Consider the following 23,189-nt stretch of genomic DNA (forward strand, 5'->3'; position numbering starts at 1 on the left):
CCAGTCCTGAATGAAGAGGGAAAGGCAATAATCTGGAAATGGTGCCCTGGGCGTCTTGAGGTGAAATCTTAGGAATCAAGATCTCCCCTTTTAAGACTGGGCTGAAGTGATGTGTTTGCATGGTGCAATGGGTGACTGGTGGGTAGCACCAGCGCCACAGGCTGACTCGTGAGCCATGATGCCGGGAGCGAAAGAAATGCTGGTTGAACTGCAGCTCAAGACTTGGGTGGTTTTTGCTCTCTGCTCTGCATTACGCCGAGCGTGACCCTCCACGCAGCATGTACCCACTCCGTGCTGTATCATCTCTGCTTGCTGATGGGGACAGTTTGGCACTTTTCAGCATGGCACCTGTATTTGATGTATGACATACACTGGGGTTCAATAACATTTTGCTTCAAAATGGTCTTTACTGTTATTTGTAAGTGCTTTGAGATTTTCCTAAGGAAGGATCTGTTTCAGTACAGGGGGCTATTAAATTCCAGTACATGTAATAAAGCGAATATTGCTGAGAAAATTAAGGGTTGAAGGAATATGTCCTCTTATAGGCCATAACCGTCTTGGATAACTGCAGCTCAGGTGTGAAGGCTTTGGCTAAAACCAGAGAGTAGGAGGTTATTACAAACTGGAGTAAACAAAATGTTCAAGGAAATTGAATTATGAATTAAATAAACTGGACGGCTTAGAAAACTGCAGACAACAATCAAATCAAAATACCCATGCTGCCAATGTGCCAGAGAAATCTGAACAGGATAAACTTTACCACTCTCTTTGGGAGCAGTGGCCAGAGAACAGCAACATGCTTTTATCTGCAGGGGAAAGAGCACCCTGCCTGACCCCACTGAGCCCCTTTAGTCAGAGTGGAAATATTAAAATAATGAGAGGCTGTTGATCAGCAGCACAGAAGGGAAAGGTGGGTCTTGGAAGGGCTGACAAAAACATTTCTCTGAGTCACTGCAGGGAGAGAAATGAGCACAGGCAGTAGATTGGGGAGGGAAGATTTGGGTTGCTGTTTTCTGAAGCGAGTGGTCTGTGTAGCCCCCGTGAACCCATGGGGGATTCTTCTCATGAGAGGCTTGAGGAGGAGGCTGGACCACAGCCGGGCTGAGGCCCCTTCCGACCCCGGTGATCCTGCAGTCCTGGGACTTGCTGCCACTGCTTGGCTCCATCACTAGTGGGTCAGGAGCACCCACGGCATCAGTCTTGTTGCAGTCCGTTGACCACCAAGCAGTTTGGGAACTGCCAGGGGACTCGGAAGGATGCAAAGGTGGCTTGGTCTTTGGCCCAAGAGCTGCAGTAACCTTTTAAAATGGGAAATAAAGTGCATGTAGTCCAGGCTGGTGCTCACAGTCATGCTGACTAAGTAGGATCATAAGCTCTGCAAGTGAAGCTTAGCTTTATTTACTGTTTCAGCCACAGGCTGCCTTGCTTCAAATGGGAGCATATGCTAAGGCAGGTCCTATATTCCCTAAAGACATCCCTTTGGGGCTGGGCTCCCACACAGCCCAGTGTGCGCCCCACGGGTGTTGTGTTGGGCAGAGCAGGCAGCGGAGCGGGGAGCCCACAGACCCCATGCTGGTCTCTGCTACACAGTAAGGGGTATCACTGGGTTTTAGAAATTAGCCACTTCATAAGCCACAGAGTTAACGAAGCTTGGTGTCTTGATATTTGGCTTCTACCATGGCTGGTAAAGCACCAGTTCTTTTCCTGCCCCTGGGATATTTCTCATGTCTCTTGCTTGTGTGATTTATCTGATATTTAACACTGGTTGACTCTTCCTCCCTGTAGCTTTCCGCTCAGTGGGGATGCTGAGTTCCTGGCTTTTTCCTGTTCCTTTGCTGTTGTGAAATTCATAGGTAGTTGATATCCTTGAGGTTTCTACCAACTGTTAAATCTGGTTGAAACTTGTCAACTGGGTCCAAGGTTATGGCAAGCATGGGGCAGGCAGTTTGATAGCAAAAGTCTTGTTATCTTGAATTGAACTACAAGGGCTCCAAAACCCATGAAAGGGTGTGATTCGAGCTCGAGTTTGATGAAAAACCAGAGCTCTAGCAACGAACAGCAAAATAAAAAGCAAACCTAACAAAACATTTCACCCCGATGCAAAGATGCTTAAATTATTGATGCAAAGGTGTCAGCTGGTCCAGTGCACCTCAGTGCCTTGCTGTGCCTAAAAAGTAGCTGAAAAGTGAAGGTTGTGCCCTTACTGCCCACAAGCACAGTGATGCTTTAGGAATCAATTATAAAACGGGCTTTGATTTTTTTCTCATCTTTTTGAAATGCAAAAATGAACTAATACCCTGCATTCTAAACCCACCTTCCCACGCAGCTCCTCCAAAAAGAGTAAAATACACTGAGGTCAATTACTTTTTCAACATCCGAGTGCCTCGAACTAGCTGTCCCAGTCCCACCTTGTCATCTGTCCCTTCCATTCTACAAATCAGAGATTTGATCTGACTCCCCGTGAAATTGTGAGCAGGGTTTCCATGGACTGAAGAGAAGGTGCTGGGGCCGAACATTAGCCAAGTTGCTTGCAGGACAGTCAGGGAGAACAGTTTCACCAAATCTAGCCCTAGTAGCACTTTGCTTTCTCTCCCCATGGACTGCGCTGCTGGGTCTTGCAGCAGGGGGCAGGGAGAGGATTTGTTCTGTGCAGCTGTTCCTTGAGCTAAAACCAGAATTTCCTCCAGAAAATCACAGTTAATGGGATCATAACATCCCTTCGTAAGGCCCATCAGCCTAGGAAGGAGAAGAGGTAAATACGAAACAAAACCTCTCACCGCGTGATTGCTCTTTGGCCAGTATGGAAGCGGAAAGGCAGAACCATGCATTGGTGAGGGTGGCCTGAGCAACAGGGGCGGTTGGGCAGGTGCTGCCCAGCTGACCATTGCCTCAAGACATGAGGTCTTGGCTAACAGGTACAGGTGTGATTCGGAGTCATCAAAACCGCTGTGGTGCTTTCCATTGACTTCTGTTCTTCTCAGAGGGGATCCTGGGGCAAGGCTGGTGTTTGTCCAAGGGCTCACCAGCACTGCTACTTTGGGGAAGGAGGGTATAGCCAAATGGAGACTTTTCTCATTAAAGTTGTCCCAGTAATACTTCTGCTCTTCTTTCCTGACTAGCTTCTCTTTTGTCTCTAGAATGTGGCTACCCTTTAGCGTTGGTTGAATGATTGTCTTATCTCTATTTTATAAACCCCTTAGGAAGAAAGATCTTAGAAAACAGAGGGTTTAATTAATAATCTTTGTCATTGCTTCATTCCTCACTGTTGGTTCCTGCTTTTGCTGTTCTCTGCAGAAGGCAGTAGCAGTGGTTGCATTGGTGACTGCACACAGCTAGGCTTTCAGATCAAATTTGGCATTGACAAATGTCAGCCTCGGAGCGCTGGGACATGTTATTGACAGTGAGAGCGAAGCAGAGTTCAAAGGCGCCTCGTGGGACTAACAGCATTCTTGTATTTTCTTTTAGGAGCTGTCTTTTGCAAACAACTCTGTTTATTTCTAGTACTCCTCTCCTCCCCAGTTAATTTTCTTTTAAGTTTTGGAGCCTTTAAATTAGGTCTCGGAGAGAAGGGCCACCACCAGAAGCTGTATGTACCCGTGCCACCCAGTGGGAGACGAGGCTTGCCCAAATCAAGTCCCCCTCCTCTGCTAGCAGAGGGCTCCTTCAGCTCTTGTGGAAAGTGTTCATCTGGTCTCTTGCTGCTGGGAGGCTCTGGAGAGTCACAGGGCTCTGCAGATTTGTCCAAGGAAGAAAGAGATGATGATGAAGAGCTATATGTGCTGTGGGTTTGCAAGGATCCTGGTGCATCCCTTCCCTTTGGCGCTCTTAGCACCCCCCGGGTGCCTCACTGGGCGCTGTAATTCCTGGCACTGTATAACGTGCTCCTAGAAAAGGCTTGTCTAAATGCTGGGTATTGCCGATGTCCTGATCACTGGCCTTTCTGATGGTTACGGCTGCCCCTGGGGCTCTGCCTCTTCGCATTCGTGCAATGTCTGCACGCTGCGCTGGCCTTGTCTTCTCACCTATGTTTGCATCTCCCTTGCAGGTCTGGATGGATGCAGGCACTCAAATCTTCTTTTCGTATGCCATTTGTCTAGGATGCCTGACAGCTCTGGGCAGCTATAACAAATACCATAACAACTGCTACAGGTAACTGGAGCACGGCTCTGCTGCCTAGAGCCTTCCCCTCCCTGAACATCAGTGTACGTAGGCTGGTGAACTGCTGGAGGCTACTGGCCTTTTGAAGTGTCGTGTTTTCTGTTTCTACTCAAGGCGTAAGAAAACTCTTTCCAGGTGTTTTCTCCCCAAATCCCAGCTCTCTGTGCTTTCTACCCAGGGGAACTTTCTGTCTGTGCCATGGATGACAAATCCCCTCTTCCACACCAGCTGAGACCCAGCAAAGTCAGATCCTCTTCACTAGCTTTGTGACCCCAGCCCACACCGCAGCCTCCCCTGTTACATGGGTGCATGAGTAGCCATAGGGGAAGCAGAGCTGTGAGATCTAATGGCTCTAGACTGCAGTCCTTTCACCTTCTGATTTATCCTTCCTAGGTTCAGTTGGACCTAGTGTCTTGCACAGCTGTCAGTGCTCTGGGTTCCTATGTGCTATCTATGATCTACATATACGCCTGCAGATACGACTTCTGTTTCTTGCATACTCTCCATGTGCTGGACTGCCCTTGAACAGAGATGGGCCAGGTTGCCAGACAGAATCAGGCTGTCAAGTTGAAGTGATCAGGTGAAAATAAACTAATTTTGCTGTAGATGTATCCAGCATCTGGAGCTGCATCCCCAGGGGTAAAAGGCTAGTGTGAGTGGAGGAGGCCACCTCTAGGTAAAACTGCCCACCTCGCTTCCCACCCTTTCTCTGCTGACCGTGTTGCTCCTGGCACTGGGTTCTCCCCCCACCTTTTAAATTCAAAATGGTGGTTGTTGCCATGGAAGGTCCAGGCAGACCACTGGCTACACAGTCCTTGCTTGGCATCTTTCTCTCTCTTCACCTTAGAAGTTCACTCCTGCTGTAGCCCTCTCCAACAGCAGCTGGACTGGGACTCCTCTTCCTTTTCATGTCCCTTCTCCCAGATGCAGTTTTGCTCTCAAAAAGCTCTGGGAAAAGAAGAGATAATGGATTTGGCTTTGGCCTGCTGCATGTCCTTGGGCACTAGCCGTCTACATCTCCAGCCTGGATGTGCAACATGGAGATGATGACAGGGGCTGCTTAGCAGCAAGGTTGTAAAGAGCTTCTGTAGCTGCAGCTGGGAGATGCTATAGAAAGGGGAGAGATGTCTGTTCACACACAAACCCTTTATGCTATTTGGCTTTGCTAGGGAAATTGTTCTTAGTTTTGGTGTCAAACATCTGAGCAGCCTGTTCCCAGGCATGGACCTAGTTTTAATGAGTTGGTTCTGTGCTCTGCAGCCTTGGTTTGCATAGGAAGACAGGACCAGGCTTTAAAAGGGCAGAGGGACACCAGCGTGGTGCCCCACTCAGTTATCCCAGGCCAGGTGTAACCTTGGGTGACCTGGAAGAGAAGAGAATGTGAGCAGGAGGGACCATTGTTCATATGGCAGCAGTCCAAGGTGGCACCAAACGGAATAGACCATTTCTTGTTTTCTGGGACAGTAAGGGTTATCATCAGGGCTCCCTGGCTCCCTTTCCGGTGAAAATCTGGAGAGACCTCTTTGCTCTGGCCATTCCCTGCATGTTACCCTCCACCATGACACCCCTTTCCACCTGCCAGGTGACTGGAGAGCACCTCCCAGCCCATGCCTTTCCAAGGAGGGTTTGACCTGTCATGCGTACATCCAGGGGAAAGAGGGAGAAACAGCGGGAAGGAAGAGGAACTATTTGAAATAAATGGGGATTTGTATAAAATGACTGAGAATGTAATTTGAGTGGAGAGCAGGTGGTTTATAGCAACCGGAGAAACAAGGTTCTGGCGTGGGCTTCCCACCGGGTTAGCTGAGCTTGGTGGAGCGTGACCCTCCTTACCAGCGGGAGATTCACAGGGACTCACTCTGCAGGCCTCTTTCAGACTCTCCTGCCTTAGAAACCAAGTGCAAAGGCAGAGCGATGGTGTTAGGTGCTGTGCAGTCCTTGACAATGCAAAGAGCTGTTCTTTGGAAGGAATAATCTGAATTTATACAGTGTAGGGGCTCTGCATGAACTGTACTTTCTCTCTAGAAATGGTTGCAGACCATGAATAGATCTAGTTAACATGCAGGGAGGAGCATGAAGCCTCCAAAATGCTAGATACCTTAAGAATGATACAGAAAATCACACTGGATTTGCAGAATAGCATTTAATAAAGTCAGAGTAGGCCATGAAATGCCAGAAGGGGTGCGTTCAGTTTGGTTCAGAATATCTCAGAAAGATGCTGCAAATGTTATTGTTGTCCCCAGGGTTGCAGTCACAAGAGGACTAGGGAGACTGGAGCGTGAAAAGGAATTGGATAGATAAGAGATGTTTAGTTTAAAGAGTAGATGGATGAGAATGAGATGAAACAGAGACAAAAGAGAATAGATCAGAGAAAATAAATTGGATGGCTCTGTTCATCTTTTTCTCATAATGCAAGGACCAGGAGATATCTAGTAGTGCTGAGAACCAAGAAGATTGTAACTGGTCTGAGAAATCTATTAAGGAAAAAAACCATGCCCCCTTTCAGACAAAAATAATCTCTGGTACTCTCTGCTACAGGAGGGACCAGGGGAGAGAGACGAAAAAAGAAAGAAATCAGGCATTTAGATGCATAGCAAGACTACCTCATGAGCGAGGAGCTTAGGTGAGGAATGCATATTTATGCTGTCCTTGGAGAAGGCTTTCCCTGGGGGAGATACTGCTGTGTTGCCCACCCTGGAGCATCCTCCTGCAGCTCCTGATGCTGAGCTGAGCTGTGGGGGTGCTGGGAGAGAGGCCCTGCTGTGGGCACAGTGGCTGGGGCGGGAGAACGGGTGCTGCCCCGGGGGTCTGCCATGGGGTGTCGGTCATACCTGGACCCCCACCTGGCTGATGCTGTGCCCCTTCCTCCCAGGGACTGCGTGGCCCTCTGCTTCCTCAACAGTGGCACCAGCTTCGTGGCCGGCTTTGCCATCTTCTCCATCCTGGGCTTCATGGCGGGGGAGCAGGGTGTGCCCATCGCCGAGGTGGCCGAGTCGGGTGAGTGGGACTGCAGTGGGATGGAGCCGCGGGGGTGCTGCCATTTCACCCCCCTCAGCAAGGGGAGCATGCCCACAGGTTACCCACCCTGGGGCAAATGATATTGCAGCTGCAGGTTCCCATCCTGGTGGGCAGCTCTGCTTTTTGCCTCCAAAAACCAGGGAGAAACAAATGCATGCTCATGAAATATAAAGATGCAATGGCCATGTCTTGAGGTCGATAATAAGCTGCCTATAAGGGTTAGGATTAGGCAGCTGCTGTCTCTTGGTGGGGGGGTGAGGTGCCTGCATGGCATACGTCCAGGCTTGTGCTGTGCTCCCCTGGGCTCAGGCTTTTCCTGGCTCCCAGCCCTCACAACGGCGATGCAGCCAGAGCTTGCTGTGTCCCCTTTCCCTCTGTTTCTGCTGGGCTCCTCCACCCCTCGAGGAGCCTGGGTTTCATGCACAGCGCTGGTATAACCGGAGCGAGAGGCTGCATGGCTTGCAGGCTGTGCCTTGGCCAGGTGGCTGCTTCAGGCGGGTCTGCACCAGCTGTGCCGCGCCGCTGCCGCTGCTATGCTGCTGCCCGCTCTGAAAGCCCTTCTCCCCGCAGGGCCTGGCCTGGCATTCATCGCCTACCCTCGGGCTGTGGTCATGCTGCCCTTCTCCCCGCTCTGGGCATGCTTCTTCTTCCTGATGGTTGTTTTGCTGGGACTGGACAGCCAGGTAAAGGTGCAGGTGCAGGGCGATTGCCTGCCAGACAAAAGCCACCGTCCCTTCGGGACAGGCTTGAACTTGGCTGAGGGGGGTGCAGTGGGGCTGGGGAGCCGGTCAGGATGGGCTGACAGAGGTGGGATCTCTGCTTTTTGCAGTTTGTCTGCGTGGAGAGCCTCGTCACAGCCCTTGTGGACATGTACCCCACCATCTTCCGCAAGAAGAACCGCCGGGAGACCCTCATCCTGCTGGTCTCCATCCTCTCCTATCTGGTCGGGTTGCTGATGCTCACAGAGGTATTTTGGGCTCAGACCGCCTGCGTGGTGCTTCCTGGGTCTGAGTGCCCCCCTGGCAGAGGGAGGCCTGGCGGGTGATGGGGTCCGTGCTGGGGCCCAGAGCTTGCTGGTGAGGCCTGTCCTGCTGCACAGTGCCTGGGGGAGGCTGCCTTTCCCTCCCCATGGTGTTTGCATTTTCCCTTCCAGCCCTCACCCCTTGTGCCCATCACAGCCCTGAAACTTCTCCTGCCAAGACTGATAATTGGAGCTCTGGACAGCCCATATTTTGGTTATAGATTTATCTTTACACGAGCCAAACCTTTACAGCTGTAGCCTGTTGCATGGTGAGGGGAGCGCTTTTGTCCTTCTCCTTCCTCCTGGATGGAGCTACATGAACACTTGGTGTAAGGAAACTTGGTGGGTCTGACTGCATCCCATATCTATTACATTGATTTCCTATATATTCCCCTTGTGATTAATTGCCTGGGAGTTAAACTGTTCTGGTTTAAAACCTTTGACTCCTCCTTGCAGTAAGCCTGTGGGGATTGATGCTGCCATGATGCTCTTTGCATCTTCAGTTTTCATTTGGGCATAATTTTGAAAAAGCTGCCTTCGATGTTGCACCTGCAGCTTTGTGCCTGGACTTACCCGCAGGCCCATTTTGTAGACAGCCTTGCAGACCTGGGCAGTGAACCAGCCAGGCTGCCAGCCTCTGGGCCCACAGCAATAGGTGCTTGTAAAGCTGCACGCACAGCTACTTCCCTCTGCAAATAAGGAGGCTAAAGTAAATCAGATGCATTGCGTCTCTTAAGGGCGATTTCCATCCTCACTTCCAGCTACAAGAGTTGCTTTGTTTTGGTCTACTCCTAAAATATCTCCACAATCTCTCGAAGTCACTTGCCCTCCCCTGCCCTGGAATGAAGGCTTGCAGAGACTCCTGAGAGCAAGGCGGCTGCATGTCTCCATCAGGCCTTGAGCACAAGGGATGTGGCCTTTGCTGTTGGCTAAAACCCTGCCCCAGAGAAAGGAAGGTGCCTCCAGCTCTGGGGAAGATGTTGAATTTGTTTCCTGCTCTGGCTGGAGCTCTTTGCCTGTGCCTGATTCCTCTCCCTTCTCTCCCTCCCCACCTTGCCTCGCTGCCCACTTGGCCCTTCCCAGGGTGGGATGTATGTCTTCCAGCTCTTTGATTACTATGCTGCCAGTGGCATGTGCCTACTTTTTGTGGCCATCTTCGAGACTCTCTGCATCGCCTGGGTCTATGGTGAGTATGAACCGGGGGGATCCCCAGCTCTGGTCTCTCAGGCTCTCGCTTGGTCCATCCTCAAAATGCTGGTCTGCAGCTCATCTTGGCAATTGCTTTGCAGTGCAAGGCAGACCATTAAACCCTTGCTTTTGTGCCCCTGGACTCAGCTGATGGGGGTTTCCTCACAGCAATGCCCCGAGGGATCTGCTTGGCAGACATACCCGGCATGTTCCTATGTGCCCCTGCTTTTGAGGCCCTCCTTCCTTGGGGACTTGGAGCTGGCTGGGAAATCTTTTCCCAACCTGCATATAGAGGAGTCTGAGACCCTCAGACATTTTGAGAGCCCTCTCTCAGCCTTGACATTCAAAAGGGATGGGTAAAACCTGGGTTCAGGTCCCAGCCTGGGTTCAGGTCGTAGCCTGGGTGATGCTGAGGGGCTGGCCCTGCTGACCCACTGGGCTGTTCTGGGATGAGAGAATGTTAGTCCAGGACAAAGACTGAAGCTGGCTACAGTCCGGGCGAGGTCCCCGACAGGGCTGTCGGCTATGCTGAGGTTACTGCCTCGTCTTCTGGGGAGCAACCAAACAGTGATGAAGCAGGACCCCAGACATGCAGACCCTGCTGCCCTCCTTCCCTGGGTGACGCGAGGCATCCTTCCCCTTTTCTGCAGGTGCCGAGCGTTTCTACAATAACATTGAAGATATGATCGGCTACCGGCCATGGCCCGTCATCAAATACTGCTGGCTTTTCATCACCCCGGCAGTTTGCATGGTGAGGACCCACAGGAAGAGGAGCTGTGGGGAGGAAGATGGGCAGAGCTGGTTGCCTGTGAGATATAGATACCTACATATATATACAGAGGAATGTGCATATGTATAGGTTACATGGCCTGTAGTATGGGAGCCTGTTGTTCTCCGTGTTTGTGGCTTTGGTGGCCAGGCGTGGGGCTAAACAACAGGGAGAGGGGCCCAGCTCAGCAGTGATAGAGGTGTCTGCTGGTGGGTGAGCTCCTTGCTGCCATGCCCAGTGCTGCACATTGGGGCTGTCCCAGCAAAGCTTGCTTGACTGGTGTCTGCTCTGTTGCTGTCCTAGGGAGCTCTTTGTTACCATGAGACTCTGCAGGTGTGGACTCACTAGGAAGACCTCTCTTGGCTAACGGTGTTGATTTTCTTGCTCTTTGTCTCTTGGTCTCTTCCACCTTGCCAGGCAACCTTCCTGTTTTCTCTGATCAAATACACCCCGCTGACCTACAACAAGAAGTACGTGTACCCGTGGTGGGGAGACACCCTGGGCTGGCTGCTGGCCCTCTCCTCCATGGTGTGCATCCCTCTCTGGATCATCTACAAACTCTCCACCATCAAAGGCTCCCTCAGAGAGGTGAGGCTGGTGCTCTGGGATCAGGGCATGGGCTGTGTTTCTGTGTTGAAGTCCAGCCTTGCAGGGGGACCATTTGTGTGTTGCAGGTTAATTAGCAGGGAGCCTAGAATAAATCGATTGAGTGAGTCCGTTGCTATAATAGACTCGTTTTTTTTAAGTTCTGCCTGGCTGGAGGGCTGCTCCAAGTTGGCTGTTGCCTCTTGGTGCCCTTTGTTTATTGCTTCTGTCTCTTTGCAAGCACCATTAGGAAAAAGTTCATTAGATGGAGAGGACAAAGATGATCTCCAGTGCCTCAAGTCAGTTTGGAGGCTGCCCTTGACTGAGGCTTGAGGACTTGCTCTGAGAAAGCTCCAGATGCCGTGAGCGTTGCGGGCAGCTGAGTTCCCCAGTCTATGCTGAGGCCATAGGTATAGAGTGGAGGGGATCACTGGGAGTTTGGAGTTTCCATCGCAGCCTCAGTGCCCTGGGCCTGCACAGCTCCCAGAGCTTCTGTGACCCATTGCTGGCTGCCCTGGATGTGCATTGGGAGGGCAGGGAGCTGGCAAACCAGACCTTGCTCCAGACAGGCATCCCTTCCATGGCTCATGGTTTCAGGGGGAGGTTTCACAAACAGTCCCAAACCCCCAGGATCCCACCCGTTCTCTGCCTCCTGCAAGTGCTCAAAAATGGGTTGTGATGGCAGTGGGCCCCTGACCCCTGTGTCCAGCACAGACAGGGAGGAGTGGGCACAGCTGCAGGAGCATGGCAAGGGCCACGCTGCATGACGTGGAGGGTAGCCCCTTACACATTTGCTGTCCCAGTTAAAGACAAACCTGTGTGCACAGGGTCTCCCTTTGCAGTCTGTGCTGATGGAGGGGATGACCTGGAGGTACGTGGGCACCAACCTTTCTTTGGACTGCTTTCTAGCCCTGGCCTGGAGCAAATGGAAGACAGAGCTTTCCTACCATGTCTCAGGTCTCTCACGTGCTCAGTGCTTGTCTTGGGACAAGTGATTGAAAGATGAGTTTATCCCTTCAGTTTCTGAAGTGCTGACTGTCCTTATTTGGGACTTCTCTGGCATTTAGGGACCAGACCTGCAACCCTGCCTGGCTGGCTGAATGATACCCATGACTGGAAGGACAGGGCCCAGGTCACCTTTTGTCTTTGCAGCTGTGTTCAATGCCTGCCTTTGCCTTCCAGAGGCTCCGCCAACTCACCTGCCCACTTGAGGACTTGCCTTCCAGGCTGGACACGGAACAGCCCCTTCCCTCCACCAGAGCTGGCCTCCTGATGCTGACAGAGCTTGAATCTCATTGCTAGGACCAGTGTGACTCTCCCTCCCTCCCCCCAGGACGGTTTCTATACAGCCTTTACCACCTGTTTGATAACGCAAGGATTCTTCACTCGCCAAGGAGAGAGGGATTTCTGGGCTGAGCTCCCTTCTCTGGAAGATTTGAAGGGCTGAGGAAGAGGCTGCCGTGGAGATGGTCTGCGTGGAGTTAGCAATGCACCTTAATCCTCTCCCTGGCGAGGGCTCTGAAGGGTCAGATCAAGCACCGGTGTTCCTGAGCATCCCCAGCATTCTGGTGGGCAGAAAGGAAGGACTGATCCTGGAGTGGAGAGTGTCAGAGAGTCTCAGAGGTGCGGCTCCAGTGTGGACTTTGGGAGCATCCCCATTCATTCCATTAAATCCTTGTTTTTCCCCTCTAGACCCACTCTGTCTCAGTTTTGTCTCACCAGCATCCCTCGCTCACAGCATGTTAGGCGGGATGTGTATTAGCGGAGATGTGCTGGGCGTTCAGGTCTGGATCTCTTGCACTGGCACATCGGTGTGGGAGGGTGGCCAGAGGAGAGGAAGCTTGGTTAGGGTAGGAAGGAAAACAGGAAACCCCGGTTCAGAAGCCCCCATAAGTGGTAGGCCTGGGGTGCCTAGGTGAAGTGGAGAGTGCAATGCCACCTTCTGCTGGAGCCATTGCCAGCTCCCAGCCAAAACAGTCATCTGGCTGATGAATCACTGGGCTATTCCCGGGGTCTGAGAGAAGCGCGTGGGTTTGCATTTTCTTCATGCAAGTGAAGGATCATGGGAAACTCTCCCTCGTCTCTGCAGGTCTATGTCTTTTTTGTGCTGACTGCCGTCCAGGTGCTCGAGAGCCAGTCATTTTGGTTTTCCTGCGTACGGAAGAAGGGCTGCGTGGTTGAAGCGGGATCTGCATGTCATGTCAACAAACAGGGCCCCTCGTTTCCAGGCTGTTTGGGTTAAAAAAAAAATAAAAATCAAAGAGCTTGTGTTTTAAGTGACTTAGCCCCAGCATCCGAGGAGGGCAGCCAGAGGACACGTAACCCCGGGGAGCTGGATGGCTCCCAGGAAACCCTGAGGAAGCTGGAGCCCGGGCAGAGCTGAGCGAGCGGCCGGAGGCGCTCGGCTTCCCGAAGCGCACATGGACACCGGTGGGCACCACGCTACGGCCGAGGCTTCTGGTGCCGCGGGGAGGGGAACACGCAAATGAAAGCAATCCACGCCGCTAGCCACAAGGTGGCCCCAGGACTTCACCTACCGCCGCAGCGCGGGCTGGGGTCCCTGCGGGGCGGGCCGGGGGCAGCGGGCACCCCCGCAGCGGGGCCGGGATCCCCCGCCCGCCGCCTCCCCCGCTTCGGAAGATCCTCTGAGCTGGGTGGCTGTTTGCTCTTAGGGGTCAGTGGCAGCCGGTTTACCGGCTGTAGGGCTGGGGAGGGATTTTCTCCTGGGTCTCGATGACCTGGGCATTTTTCCCTCCATTGCCTGCTGAGGTTTTCTCTGCAGAGAGCTGCATCCCACAGGGAACGGTGACCTCAGTTGCGGCAAACACTGGTTTAGGTCCCCGAAGACCTATAGGCGATGGCAAGTTATTTGGCTTGGGTTTCTTGGGCTTGGTTTTCCCCAGTTTAGTGTTGTTGGAGCCTGGTGACCTGAGATGGGAGACAGGTCAATGATGAAAAGGGGTCACAAGCTTTCACTCACAGAGGCTGTGAAACTCTGGTGAGCACCAGGTACTGAGGGGATTGTTGCTGGGAGGGTTTCTGAGCGTGCAGTTTTAAACTCCAGGAGGGAGAACCCACTGACCTGTGGTCCTCTGGGGCTTCATTGGCTCTGTTCCAGAGTGCCTGTGGAAACCTCATCTCATTTCCAGCCCGTTTTCCCTTTTCCCAGCCCATTTTCCATGAGGACATGAAGGTGGGCGGGTTCCTTTGCTAGGCTGCGTGTGCAACCATGGTTAAACCCCCCGTGGTCAGCCCTGCACCTCCCCTGTCAAAAGCTGAGCCGCTGGGTTTCTGCACGCCTCCCTTCCTGTCTCTGGAGGATGCTGGTGATGCTGAAGGCATAGGGCTGGGGAGCGGGAGGTCAGGGCTGAACTGGCTGTCACAGTTTTCCTGGGCGGCCTCAAAGTCTCAGAGCTCCAGATTCCCCAGATGCTCACACCCTCATGTGTGAGCTGAGGGTAAGAAAGAGCTTACTCTACCAAAGGGAAGCCCCTTTTGGAAGAGACCCACAGTGTGATGGAGGATGGAGCCGCCCAGCTGCCATGCCACTTGAATACGGTACTGGCTGGTAGAAATTACTTATAGAAATGAGTGAATGGAAGTTTAATACAGAGCGTTTTTTTCTGTTGGCTTTTTGAGTGAATCATATTAGAAGTTCCAGCAACAGATATTTTTATTCATGTCATTCTAATCTTAAACAAACTTATACTTTCATTTTCCAGTAATATCTATAAGGGGTTTGGCCCACTGGGAAGGTATTTTAAACCAAATAGAAAAAAGTAATTGTCCACAGCTATCTCCAAAATACGGCTGATGTAGAAAGTCTGCTCAGCAGCATGTAGACGAAGTGGGAGTCTGCTGAAAGGCTTGTGACTTGCTTTATTTCAAAATAGTCTGGTGTCCAGTGAATTGGGCATGTGGTTTATTGATCTGGTTATATATGAGCCAGGAAACCTCCCAAGCCTGTGTTCCTACATGACCCAATTGCTGTAAAGCTTTGGATGAGCTAGGCAGGTCAGATAATCAAGAAAGCCAAAGGTTTTTCTAGACATTCTTAAATAAATGTCTTATTTTTGATAGGACTTTAGGACAAAGTATTGGAACCTATGACGCCTGGCTTGAAATATGAATCAAGTATATTCTGTATTGCTCATTGAGAAGATTGATGGACTAAATCTGAAATCAATATATTTTAAACTTCCAGACATGACATTTTTCACAGCACTTTTTAAGACCCCATGGTTAGAGGGAATTTTGGTGAAATTCAGAATATGGAGATTTTGGAATATGGTGATTGTTCATGATTTGGAATATGGTGAAAGGGATTTTCATTGTATTCAAGATCAGCCCAGTACTGCTGCTCTTGCAGTCTGTGGGATTTACCCCACTCATACCTTCTCCACTTACGGACATGCTGATGTCCCTTGAGACAGGAAATGTGCGGTTGTTGGAAATTTTCCACCTTCAGAATCCAAATCTGCAACTCAGCCTGAGAATTCAACGCCTTATTTTCAGAAAAATGGGGTGAGATTAAAGATGAGATGAGATTAAAGACCCATTTTTTTAATGGTTTGTGGTTTGGTTTGGGTTTTTTTTTCCCCCCAGTTTCAAATGAGAAGTTCACATAAAAATAAGGAAGTCCCTGAGATTCTGTCCTGGGTTGTTAGTGCTTGAAAAGGATGACTGACCTTTCTGTTCATCTGTTTGCAAAAACCAAGCTCTGCTTTCCCATACTGCGGTGCTTGCATCAGTGGTGCCTGAGGAAGAGTCTCAGCCCCCTAATGAGGCAAAGAGATGCTGTTGACGCTGCTGTCCTCCTCCATGGATGGAGGTGCACACATAGGGCAGGAGAGAGACTTCAGGTCTTAGGGACGGAGCTGTGGGCCTGTGGAACAGGATGCATCTGTTCCTGTGGGGAGCAGCCCGAACCCTGGGGCTTCCAGCGTGTTTGAACACATGCCCTGAGGGGTCCTTATCCATTTTCCACTAGTGATATGTAAGACGGTTTTCTGTGGCTATTGAAGAATCATGCAGTGTAAGTTGTGTTGTACGTTTAGGTGACAGGAAAGGTGGATGTGTGGGGAGAAGACAGCCCTTGGTGCATAAATGGAGAGAACAGAGTAAGATTAACGTCTTAACACATGGGATACATAATCCTGTGAAGCAGAGATCCCCAAATAATCTGTTAAGTGTGTCCTACAGGCCAGTGCAAATGAGCATGTCCCTCAGAGCAGGGTTTTTGGCTGAGCCCTTGTCTGCTAATGTGGTTAGCAGCCTGCAGGATTGGGATCTGCACGGTGCAGATAAGGGAAGCGCGCATGGGGGAGCACAAAGACGGATTCGGGAAGTCGTTACTTCTGAGCAGTTACCAGTGACTTGGTTACCCCCTTCTCCATCTGACCTGTCCAGAGTCGCATCATTTTGGGCAGCAACATGCGCTTCTCTGTCCCCGCAGACCGACCTTGTGCCTTGTGCATCGGAGGTGTTTGCTGTCACAACACACGTCCCACGGCAACAGGCTCAGCTACCCTGAAGAAGCAGGGAGGGAAAGGAGGAGCAAACGGGGATGTACCCATCTGTCCTCTGCCTGCCTTTTTTCTGTGCTCCTCCTTGGTCTCTGATCAACAGCGAGCATTGCTGTTAGACTCAGAGAGGCTGTTAGACCACAGATGTCTCCCCAGCACCACTAATCCTCCCTCCTGACCACTTTTATTGCCAACATTGGGCTCCTAAGCCGTTTGCCCTTGCCTCATTCTCTCCCCAACCAGGGATGCTGTGAATAGGGAGTGTCTCACCCTGCCTGTACTTCCAAATGTGGAAGCTCCTGATAGCCTCTTCTCCAGGAGCCCGGTGCAGGAGCAGTGCTGCGGCTTCCGGAGCCCATCACAGTTCTGTGGGGCCTCGTTAGCACTTGTTACTTTGGTTATGTTCACTTGTGATTAGCTATGGTGAAACTGTTGTAGGAAGTCACAGGCTTACTTAAGCAGAAATTAGCCATAAACATAAAAAATAAATTATATGATTGCCTAGGGGAAATGCCTCTGCAAACATAGCATTCAGTCAGCTAGGCAAGTTCCCGACCAACGAAGCAGCTGCACTGTGCCCACGGGGGAACCAGCATTTCTCCTGTTTCATTAGCAAAGGTGTCAAGAGGTAGGATTAGTCTGGACCAGCGAGGGCAGTGGTGGCTTCTTCTGCAGGTGGTCCAGCGAGGGGGGGCAGCCAGGGCTGCAGGCTCCTCTGTCTCCCACACAAAACCCAGCACCCGCCTCCCCCAGCCCCTAATGTTTGGAAAACAGGAGCACATTTTGGAAGCACCCGTAGGGTGTCACACCAACAGACTTCTCCCAGCAGCTGGGCTGCGGGGAAAAAGGGTTAATTTTGGCTCAAAGCTCTGTGTCTTGCTGGCTCGTAGAGGAGGTAAGCATCCTGAGGCCCGGGGCTGGCTGCTGTGAGGGAGTGTGGCCCCAGTGTGGGCTGATGTTGGCAGCCTGTTGCTCTAGGCAGGCTCTTTGGCAGGCATGTCAGTGCTAGCCAAAAGGGAGGGAATGGTGGGGAGACCTAAATAATGGGAAAAGCCAACACGTGCTCTGAGGAAAGAAAAGGGAAGGTAAAAAGGGAGGGAAGGGTGCAGTGCCAGCTGGCAGGCAGTGAGCGGGGTGGGGAGGAAGAGACCTTTGTGGAGATCCAGGACGTCTCTGAGGTTGGGTTAGCCATCCGTCAGAGCAAAGGCTGGTGCAGCAGGCTGAGTCCTGGTCTCCAGCCGCCCTGGGCCTGGCAGGCTGAGGGAATCGGGTAATTTTGAGGAGAGTTTTCTCCCTCTGCTGACGGGAGGGGATGGAAACCTGTGTGGCAGGCTCTGGGCTGGCGGCTGCAGAGGGAGCAGGTCCCTCTGTATGGTGGCACAGCAGTGCTTTCCCATTCCTCCCGTGCACCCTCAGGCACAGCAATGGGGCTTCCTCTTGTCTTGGTTTTCCTGCCTGCAACATCAGATGCTACCATCCCTTCCTTCACAAAGTGCCTTGGAATGCACCGTGGGGAGGGCTACGGAGAGCTGGGTGCTGCCGGTGTCAGAGCCGCACACAGCGGGGGGGCTCCCAGCTCTGAGAGGGGTTCATGCTGCCTGGGAAGGGGCTGGGGAGGGCATGCTTTGAATGTTTCCAGGATTTATTGCAAGCAGCGCTTCCCTTTTGGGGATGGAGTGTTTAAGAGCAGCCTCACCCATACTATCCCCATCCCTGCTGCTAGCAGGGCTGCTTCTTCCCCCTCCAGCTCCCTCTGTATCCCTGTGTCAAGACACCTTTCCTGGGGTCGGCATTTATCCCCCCTGAGAAGCTCCCAGGGCTCATCCCTGCCGGTGTCTGTCCCCTGTGCTGGCTGAGCCTTGGCTGTGGCTCCTCTCGTTGGGCTTGCTTGCAAATTTGCATCCTGCCACGTAATTCCTCTGCTAGCGCCTGTGGGAAGCTGCCCCTGCCCGTGGCAATGGCAGAGGAGGAACCCATGCCGCGGGGAGACCTGTAGTCAGATTGCTGCATCCTTCAGCAGCCCTGTCCTACCTACACAGCTGCGCAGCCCAGGGTGCCTGCTCAGGGGCTGTCTCTGCCAGCGAAGGTGGCGATTAGTGGTCAGGGAGTGCCTCACCCCTTCCCTTGCCCTCTCCCGGGACAGGGCTGAGCACAGTCCATACCCCCACAGCTGAGCTGGTCAGAAGGTGATTTCTGGTTTTCAGTCTGGACTGTCACACTAGTGCAATCCCTCACGTGGAGGCTGCCGCGGTGGGATAAAGGTGCCCCATGCCTGTAGCAGGGTTTAAAAACACAGTGAATTATTGCCTGGTGGGAAACTCTGAAGCCTGAGTGTAACTTCTGGTACCTTCTGGGCTGGAAAGCAGAAATAGTAGCCTTTTTTCCTGCTGCAGAATGATTTCCACACATTGCTGGATAAAGTTTTCATTTAGGTTGACTTTATTCTTGTTTTACTTTAATGTCACAGGTCATTTCCCATCTACAGTTTTGCAAAAAACGGTGATGTTCCTGTGAAACACTTCAGTGTGGATAATCAAGTTTTTAGGTCAGCTCTGGTTACCTAGGCTTATCTCAATCCCCTTTTCCTATCTGGATAACCTCTGTTGCACCTTTTCCCCAGCTGTGCTGGGTCACAGCAGTCCTCTGTGGCAGGATGGGCAACGGCACTGTCCTTCATTTGTAGGGATGGAGGCAGTGCAGTGCCTGTGTTGTGTAGCTAGCACATGATGTTCACCCTGCAGTCTTTCAGGACTTCAGAGACAGCCCCCAAAAGGCAGAAGATGGAGCATGGCCCCTCTGACATTGATCCCAGCCCATGCAAGGGAAGAATCAGCCTGTATTTCTTTGGGTACGGGACCAATCCACTCAACCAGCACAAATGGTAGGTGAAAGCCAGGGCTTTGAACAATGGCACGCTTGGAAAGTTTAATCCTGGAAACACAGTACTACACGTTGTCTTTGGCTGCCTGTGAAGAGGCATCACCTGCTCCAGCTGCCACCCCAGCCCTCTGCCCTCATGGCCCTATTGCCCGACGAGGGCCTCTGGGACAGGGCTGGGCTGGCTCAGAGCTCCCCAGCCCAGGGACGTCCCCCAGCGCTCACCCCGAGCTGCTCTTCCCCCTCTTTGCACTCCCCAGCAGCGTGGGCTCAGACCAGCTGCCCCCAGTGTCAGCTGAGGTAGTAAATAAACACCCCCAAAGTAGAAGGAGCCGTTTTCCCCTACTGCCTCCAGTGCTGGCCTCAGTGGTTTATCCTGAGGATCCCGCCGGGCACAAGGGTAACTCCCTTCATGCACATCTCCAGCACCGCTTGTCCCCAGGGCAATCCAGCAGGCTCTGACGCAATCTGATTCACTGGCTTCTGGCACCCATGGAGGATTTTTTTGAGACAACATTACAAATGACCTGTATAGAGCATGCAGGCACGTCAGCCTACCACTTCCCCACTCTGCGGTGGTGAGGGCTTTTGTTAACTCCCAGGTTTCCCACTGAGGGGGCCGGGGGATGCTCATCTGGTGAGCTCTGACACAGGCGAGCAGTCGGAGCATGTGCTGGATGTGTCCTAGCTTCCATCCCACGTGCTGCTGTGGTTTGACCACATGGGTACATGAAAAGGTCAATAAGAATTTGGCAGGCACATTAACAGACAAAGCAAAAGACAAAACAATAATAACATTAAACATAACATTAAAAAAAAAAATCTGAGCTGAACTATCTTGAGAAAAATGGCATAACTGGAATGCCTGCTGCTGGTGTTGGTCACGAGAAGCCCTGGAAAAGTGCATCGGGGCTGAGGTGGATACAAGGAAAGCTGCCAGGGCAAAGGCACAGGGGGATTGCTCATTTCTAGCGAGCACACAGAGACTATAAAGATAAAGACTCCAGCAGTATCTCTCCCCGCTGACAGAGCTCTCTTCTATGAGCTTTGTTTGCACTCACAGCGTATGGCACAGGCACGGAGGGGTCTGTGTGAGCCCAGGACAAACGTCCCCCCTCCACCTGCTCTCTGCCTTTTGCTCCATCTGTCTGATGGTGTTGGTGAGCCTCGAGCTTGTCCGCTGAAGAAGGTTTAGTGTAGTGGTCCCTGGAGATGGAGGTGATTTGTTCTGCACATTTGCAGGATGATTTTAAGGGATGCCATTATCCCACTAAAGTACTGGAGCCCCAGAGCAGCGGGAACGTGTGGCAGCCAGCCTGGGCCATGCCACGGGGTCTGCAAAGGGAGCTCTCCCTCCCGCTGAGTTTGAGAGGACCTGGAGTCACTCCACCGACTGCTGCAGTTGATCTTTGCAAACTTTGGGCCTTTACCCTACCCGACGGTAGCTTCTTTCTTTTCTTGCTTTCCTGTCAGGGCCACAGTTCAAGGTCTGGAGAGGTGTATGTTGTAAGGGAGCTGGGGAGAAAGTTCTCCCGCCCTATGCACCTCCCTTCCCGCCCTCCCACCACCCACACGTGAGCTGGGTGATAGTTTGGTGGGGGGAGCTGGTGGAGGGGGAGGGATGGGAGGAGGAGAGAGAGAGGAGTCTTTGCCTTAACTCTTGCTGTATCTCTTTGGCACTCAGTGGATTCCCTGCCTGGACTCCAGTGGGACGAGACAGGACAGGACGGGACGGCCTTGCCTGCGGGAGACCTGCGTTGGGTTCAGGTGGGTTAGGTGTTTGCTTGTTGAGCAGGTCTGGCTGGATGTGCATGTCATGCTGGGAGTGCTGGTGTCTCTGGTCCTCCTGCAGCCAGCTGCTGCACACCAGCTGCCTGCCGTGCTCTGGGGAGTGGGCCAGGAAATCTGCAAGGGGAAAAGCTTCCCAAAGTTAAGCAAAGGAAGACAGAGCTGGAGGACGGGGAGCAAATAATCTGTTTGGATCAACCCAGGGAAGAGGTTTTTCTTGCAATGGTTCCTATAGGAAAGTACAGGCAGCGATGCTGCTGGGGGGCTGCCGGGAAGCTGCAGAGCAGAGATACCTGAAGGATGGGTAATTGGTACTGAAGCTTGCGGCAGCAGAGAGAGAGGAAGAAAAGGACTCAGACAGCAGAATGATTGAGAAGAGAGATGAGAGTGGGCCAGACAGGGATGGGGATGAAGGGCAGTGATGGGTAGGTGATAATAGGTACAGGAGGAAAGGTGCTAGGAGTGAGGTAGGCTGTAGGCATTTCAGCTCCTGCAAACACGAGGCAGTGACTCCCTCTCCTCCTGTACTGCCCTGCAGGGGTGCTGGCCCTGGCACATTGACTTGGGGGCTGCAGCTCTAAAAGATGTGCCTGGGAGAGTGCTCCTTGTTCTTCTTGCCTCAGAGGCTTCTTTGAATTTGTTCCTGTGTAGGGGTGGGGCAGGGAGACAGCGCAGTTTGTGCATGTGCTAAACTCTGGGGATCTGTGGGCATATTTGTGAACAAACCCAGGCAGAACGCATGGGGGTTTCATAACACCTGATCTGTGTCTCCTTAAATCAACAGTGCTTTTAAAGTAATCACTACTAATCAGTGCCATTGGAAATGCCATTGCCCCAGTTTTTCCTCTTTGACAGCTGCTGATACGAGAGGCTGAACCTTGGACCTGACCTTTGCAGCTCTGCAACAGCCCAACTTTACTGGATTTATGGGTGCAGATGTGGTCCTTGCAGAGGGCAGGCTAATGAGCCCTGCACTGTATCTCTACCTGCCTGTGCTCCTGGGCAGGGCTATAGGAAAGTTTTGGTGCCCCAGGAAAGCAGATACCTTGCCTCTCGGAGGGTGCAGGTGGGATGCAGTCCCATTGCATCTCAATGCAGCGTTACAGCAGTCACTGCTAGGAAGGGGTTACGGCACTGCTTGAGTCATAGTCTGCAGGAGCCTCTGCCTGTCCTGATTTCACCTGATGTGCCTTGTCCTGTGCACCAACTGGAGATGGCTGAGCCTGCCCAGGGTCAGCCAGGTTGATCCCCAGCCTGCACCTGAGCAGGATGCGGGGTGCTGGGCTCCCTGTGCAGGGCTGAACAGGGAGCTCAGTGCAGGGACAATCATGGCGGGGAGCCCGTGCGGCACTGCTCCACTGCTCTGCGATGGCTGCGCACGCATCTGTGTCAAGGCACCAGGCTCTGCCAAATAAGCTGTTGGCTCCCCTCATCCTCCATGCTGGGAGGCATAAGGTAATGTGTCATGCCATAACCTCACCTGCCTTTCAGAAGAGTTTTGCATGAGTACTCTTCCCCCGTGCTCCCTGTTTCTCATCAGTCTGATAGCAAGTGCCCCAGGCTGTGCTTTCGGGAGGTTAGGCAGGGTGTGCCTGCCTGGGGGAGTTTAGCTAGAAGTGCCTAGAGTAGTGTGATGCCAAATCCCCTGCGCTGCTCCCCCGCCTCCAAACCACAGACTTCTGGAGACGTTGGCTACCAGCAGTGCTGGCTCCTCTGCTCTCCTGCCCCAAAGCAGCAGCCCCAGGGAAGCGACTGCAAGGTTCAGATTTTAGGCGCTGCAGAGGTTAGGATTTTTGTGCGGACCCGCATGTACCTGCAGAGGCTAGCTGCTTTGCTGCCCACCCTTCCCTAACCCCTCAGCCTCCAGCCTCAGGCTGACCTGGGTCAGCAGCAGGCAGCCAAGCCGCAGCACTGGGGGCTGACGGCCTCCCTCCCTTCACCTGACCTGCCCAGGACGGCCGGGTGGCGTGCCTTGCTCTGTGAATTTGCGGCTCCGGTGAGATGGCAGCCCTGTAGCCACCGTGTCCCCTCCTCCGGACTCTGTCCTGTCCCTGTGGGGCACCTCTGGGCTGCACCACAGGTCACTGCCCTGCCGTGCCCCTGCTGCGCCTGTTTGCAGAGCGGGTGCCGGAGCAGCGTGGCTTTCACCCTCTGTGCCATTCACCTGCTCCACTCCTGCAGCCAGTGACAGGAGACATGCTGTCCCCACACTTTGGCTGTGCACAAGGACCTCTGAGCAAGCTTGACGCAGCTGCAGGAC

The 23,189-nt window shown here is 52.5% G+C and overlaps 1 protein-coding gene across 2 annotated transcripts in view; it reads left to right on the top strand.

The window, feature by feature from the left end:
* SLC6A13 (solute carrier family 6 member 13) overlaps window positions 1–12,041 on the top strand; it is a 31,475-nt gene extending 19,434 nt beyond the window's left edge. For both annotated transcript variants that reach the window (XM_050893724.1, XM_050893715.1), the window contains 8 exons: window positions 4,046–4,149; window positions 7,031–7,155; window positions 7,747–7,859; window positions 8,006–8,143; window positions 9,281–9,383; window positions 10,036–10,136; window positions 10,572–10,742; window positions 11,922–12,041. In XM_050893724.1, the coding sequence (XP_050749681.1) occupies window positions 4,046–4,149; window positions 7,031–7,155; window positions 7,747–7,859; window positions 8,006–8,143; window positions 9,281–9,383; window positions 10,036–10,136; window positions 10,572–10,742; window positions 11,922–12,041 (975 nt within the window). The remainder of the gene's footprint in view (window positions 1–4,045; window positions 4,150–7,030; window positions 7,156–7,746; window positions 7,860–8,005; window positions 8,144–9,280; window positions 9,384–10,035; window positions 10,137–10,571; window positions 10,743–11,921) is intronic.
* Window positions 12,042–23,189: the final 11,148 nt, after the last annotated feature.

This window comes from Gymnogyps californianus, chromosome 1 (assembly GCF_018139145.2).
Source record: "Gymnogyps californianus isolate 813 chromosome 1, ASM1813914v2, whole genome shotgun sequence".
Lineage (NCBI taxonomy): Eukaryota > Metazoa > Chordata > Aves > Accipitriformes > Cathartidae > Gymnogyps > Gymnogyps californianus.